The sequence below is a fragment of the Silurus aristotelis genome, assembly GCF_946808225.1.
Source record: "Silurus aristotelis genome assembly, chromosome: 23".
Taxonomy (NCBI): Eukaryota; Metazoa; Chordata; class Actinopteri; order Siluriformes; family Siluridae; genus Silurus; species Silurus aristotelis.
The window spans coordinates 625957-630956 of record NC_139596.1 but is presented as its reverse complement, the minus strand read 5'-3'; the positions used below and the strand labels follow the sequence as shown (position 1 = coordinate 630956).

General features: G+C 48.2%; 1 protein-coding gene across 1 annotated transcript in view; it reads left to right on the top strand.

Annotated features, from left to right (window-relative positions):
* The window catches only part of unc13ba (unc-13 homolog Ba (C. elegans)), a gene marked incomplete at its 5' end in the record, with an annotated part of 63464 nt that overhangs the window by 35975 nt on the left and 22489 nt on the right, over positions 1 to 5000 (top strand). Inside the window, 3 exons of the mRNA XM_083527539.1 lie at positions 820 to 935; positions 1183 to 1346; positions 1525 to 1675. Coding sequence (XP_083383665.1) covers positions 820 to 935; positions 1183 to 1346; positions 1525 to 1675 — 431 coding nt within the window. The remainder of the gene's footprint in view (positions 1 to 819; positions 936 to 1182; positions 1347 to 1524; positions 1676 to 5000) is intronic.

Genomic DNA, 5000 nt, shown 5'->3' with positions numbered 1-5000 from the left:
TGCTCTTTAATATTTATGAATGAGCAAGACATCAGTTTTTATCCGTTTTTAGATACATGTAACCTCTTGAAAGGTTCCCTCTTCCCTCCCTCTTCCCTCCCTTTTCCCTCCCTCTTCCCTTCCCACCTCTCATTCTGTTCATCTCTGCACTTATGATTGTGTTAGATATGAAACATGATGGTGATGCTGAATGAGTCAGAGTTAATTGACTCCCTCCATCATCCACTCGAATGGGTATTAGTGTATGAGAGCTGAGTCAGAGAGGCAGCTGGAGACGATTATTATAACATTAACAAAAATTAAATTATGCCCTTTAGCGTTTTATTCCTCAGTCTGGTGCCTCATAGTGAAGAGTCTCACTGTAACATCAGAGAAGACCTTCACACTGAACTCTCTCATTTAGCTCAACCACACTCACTCAGATCAAACACCTCTCACATCTCTGTCTCTCTCCGTCTGTCTCTGTCTCTCCCCGTCTGCCTCTGTCTCTCTCCGTCTGCCTCTGACTCTCTCCATCTCTTTGTCTTCCTCTGTGTCTCTACATCTCTCGCAGTCTCCCTCTGTCTCTCCATCTTTCTCCATCTTCCTCTGTCTCTCTCCGTCTTCCTTTGTCCTCCTTCGTCTCTCTCCGTCTCTCTCTGTCTGTCTCTGTTTCCCTCTGTCTCTCTCTGGCTCTCTTTGTCTCAATCTTTCTCTCATTTTTTAGTTTCACTTGTTTTACTCACCCACTTGTACCCCTGTGTGTGTGTGTGTGTGTGTGTGTGTGTGTGTGTGTGTGTGTGTGTGTGTGTGTGTGTGTGTGTGTGTGTGAGAGTACAGAAAAGAGAACAGATAAGTCAGCCGTGTCAGGAGCCCTCCGGTTACAGATCAGTGTGGAGATTAAAGGCGAGGAGAAAGTGGCACCGTATCACCTACAGTACACCTGCCTTCATGAGGTACACACACACCTGTCATTCAAATCAAATGATCTAGCCCAAGATCTCCAGGTTCCTGAGTTCCTCCTCATCTCCATGTGTTCTATCATTTATATGATTTCATCAAAATCTGACAATCTCTGTGTGATGTTTTCAGTTCTCATGGAGCATGTGTGAGAGAATGTAATATATTAGTAAGGATTTACACGTGTGTGTGTGTGTGTGTGTGTGTGTGTGTGTGTGTGTGTGTGTGTGTGTGTGTGTATAGAATATCTTCCACTACCTGATGGACATTGAGGGACAGGGTGTGGTAAAGCTGCCTGCTGCTCGAGGTGAAGATGCCTGGAAGGTTTATTTTGATGAGGTGGAGCAGGAGATTGTGGACGAGTTTGCCATCCGCTACGGCATTGAGTCCATCTACCAGGCCATGACGTACGTGTGTGTGTGTGTGTGTGTGTGTGTGTGTGTGTGTGTGTGTGTGTGTGTGTGTGTGTGTGTGTGTGTAGTTGTGGTCTTAGTGTAGCAGGTGTGGCCTTTGTACACACAGGTTTTATTATTATCTGTGTGTGTGTGTGTCTCTCTCTCTCTCTCTCTCTCTCTCTCTGTGCAGACATTTTGCATGTCTCTCCTCTAAGTACATGTGTTCTGGTGTTCCGGCGGTAATGAGCACTCTGCTGGCAAACATCAATGCTTTCTTCGCTCATCCCACCTCCAGCACCACCGTCTCCGCCCGGGACCGATTCGCTGCTTCAAACTTTGGGGTATGAGTGCCACCCTGCACCCTACACCCTGCATCTAATACACTACACCCTGCACCCTACACCCTATACAGTACACCCTGCAGCCTACACCCAATACACCACACCCTACACCTAATACACTACACCCTGCACCCTACACCCTATACAGTACACCCTGCATGTAATACACTACACCCTGCACCCTACACCCTATACAGTACACCCTGCAGCCTACACCCAATACACCACACCCTACACCTAATACACTACACCCTGCACCCTACACCCTATACAGTACACCCTGCAAACTACACCCAATACACCACACCCTACACCTAATACACTACACCCTACACCCTATACAGTACACCCTGCACCCTGCACCCAATACACCACACCCTACACCTAATACACTACACCCTGCACCCTACACCCTATACAGTACACCCTGCAGACTACACCCAATACACCACACCCTACACCTAATACACTACACCCTGCACCCTACACCCTATACAGTACACCCTGCAGACTACACCCAATACACCACACCCTACACCTAATACACTACACCCTACACCCTATACAGTACACCCTGCAGCCTACACCCAATACACCACACCCTACACCTAATACACTACACCCTGCACCCTACACCCTATACAGTACACCCTGCACCCTGCACCCAATACACCACACCCTACACCTAATACACTACACCCTGCACCCTACACCCTATACAGTACACCCTGCAGCCTACACCCAATACACCACACCCTACACCTAATACACTACACCCTGCACCCTACACCCTATACAGTACACCCTGCAGCCTACACCCAATACACCACACCCTACACCTAATACACTACACCCTACACCCTATACAGTACACCCTGCAGCCTACACCCAATACACCACACCCTACACCTAATACACTACACCCTGCACCCTACACCCTATACAGTACACCCTGCAGACTACACCCAATACACCACACCCTACACCTAATACACTACACCCTACACCCTATACAGTACACCCTGCAGCCTACACCCAATACACCACACCCTACACCTAATACACTACACCCTGCACCCTACACCCTATACAGTACACCCTGCAGCCTACACCCAATACACCACACCCTACACCTAATACACTACACCCTGCACCCTACACCCTATACAGTACACCCTGCAGCCTACACCCAATACACCACACCCTACACCTAATACACTACACCCTGCACCCTACACCCTATACAGTACACCCTGCAGCCTACACCCAATACACCACACCCTACACCTAATACACTACACCCTGCACCCTACACCCTATACAGTACACCCTGCAGCCTACACCCAATACACCACACCCTACACCTAATACACTACACCCTACACCCTATACAGTACACCCTGCAGCCTACACCCAATACACCACACCCTACACCTAATACACTACACCCTGCACCCTACACCTAATACACTACACCCTGCACCCTACACCCTATACAGTACACCCTGCAGCCTACACCCAATACACCACACCCTACACCTAATACACTACACCCTGCACCCTACACCCTATACAGTACACCCTGCACCCTGCACCCAATACACCACACCCTACACCTAATACACTACACCCTGCACCCTACACCCTATACAGTACACCCTGCAGCCTACACCCAATACACCACACCCTACACCTAATACACTACACCCTGCACCCTACACCCTATACAGTACACCCTGCACCCTACACCCAATACACCACACCCTACACCTAATACACTACACCCTGCACCCTACACCCTATACAGTACACCCTGCACCCTACACCCAATACACCACACCCTACACCTAATACACTACACCCTGCACCCTACACCCTATACAGTACACCCTGCACCCTACACCCAATACACCACACCCTACACCCAATACACTACACCCTACACCCTACACCTAATACACTACACCCTGCACCCTACACCCTATACAGTACACCCTGCACCCTACACCCAATACACCACACCCTACACCCAATACACTACACCCTACACCTAATACACTACACCCTGCACCCTACACCCTACACCCTATACACTACACCCTACACCCAAAACACTACACCCTGCACCCTACACCTAATACATTACACCCTGCACCCTACACCCTATACACTACACCCTGCACCCTACACCCTATACACTACACCCTGCACCCTACACCCTATACACTACACCCTGCACCCTATACACTACACCCTACTCCCTATACACTACACCCTGCACCCTACACCTTATACACTACACCCTGCACCCTATACACTACACCCTACACCCTATACACCACACCCTGCACCCTACACCCAAAACACTACACTCTGCACCCTACACCTAATACACTACACCCTGCACCCTACACCCTATACACTACACCCAAAACACTACACCCTACACCCTACACCTAATACACTACAACCTGCACCCTACACCCTACACCCTATACACTACACCCTGCACCCAATACATTACACCCCGCACCCTATACACTACACCCTGCACCCTACACCCTATACACTACACCCTGCACCCTACACCCTATACACTACACCCTACACATTAAATGCTACACCCTCTACCAGGGATTTGAACTGAATTGCTTGAGGTCCAGTAATTAAATCCTCCTCTTCAGCTGAGTTCTGGACAGTTATATACATAAACACGTTTTTATTTGATTTCTAATTGCACTGAAGCGTGTCAGCAGCCTCCCTTTTCTTAGCCATTTAATATTGCAGTCAAGCAGAAGGTCATTTGCATTCGCATCAACTTCTGCTAGGAATTCTTGAAGAAGGCGATGCTGATGTGATGCCCTGAGAAAGTTGATTAGTTTCATCAGTGAATCCATAACTTCTGCATACTCTTCTGACAGAGTGGAGCACAGAGCAGACTGGTGGATAACACAGTGATATGAGCAGAGGTCTGGATCCTCTTTCATCTGAGTCACTGCCTCTTTTTCTACTCCTATCATGGATGGTGCTCCATCAGTTGTGATGGACACAACATGTTTCAGGCTGATCCTTCTTAGTGTTCACATCTCTTTTATGACCAAGTATAGGTCTTCTCCTCTAGTGTGTGCTGTAACTCTGTAACACTTAAAATGTCCTCAATGAAATCTTTCTTGTCTGCATAGTAAAATCTGATGTACACCACAAGCTGAACATTAATATCAGTCGATTCATCAACTGCCAAAGCTACGCAAGGTGAATAGCAGCCTCAAGCTGTGATATTTCAGCTCTTCTTGTAGCTGTTGCAGCTGAAAGATGTTTGAGTGTG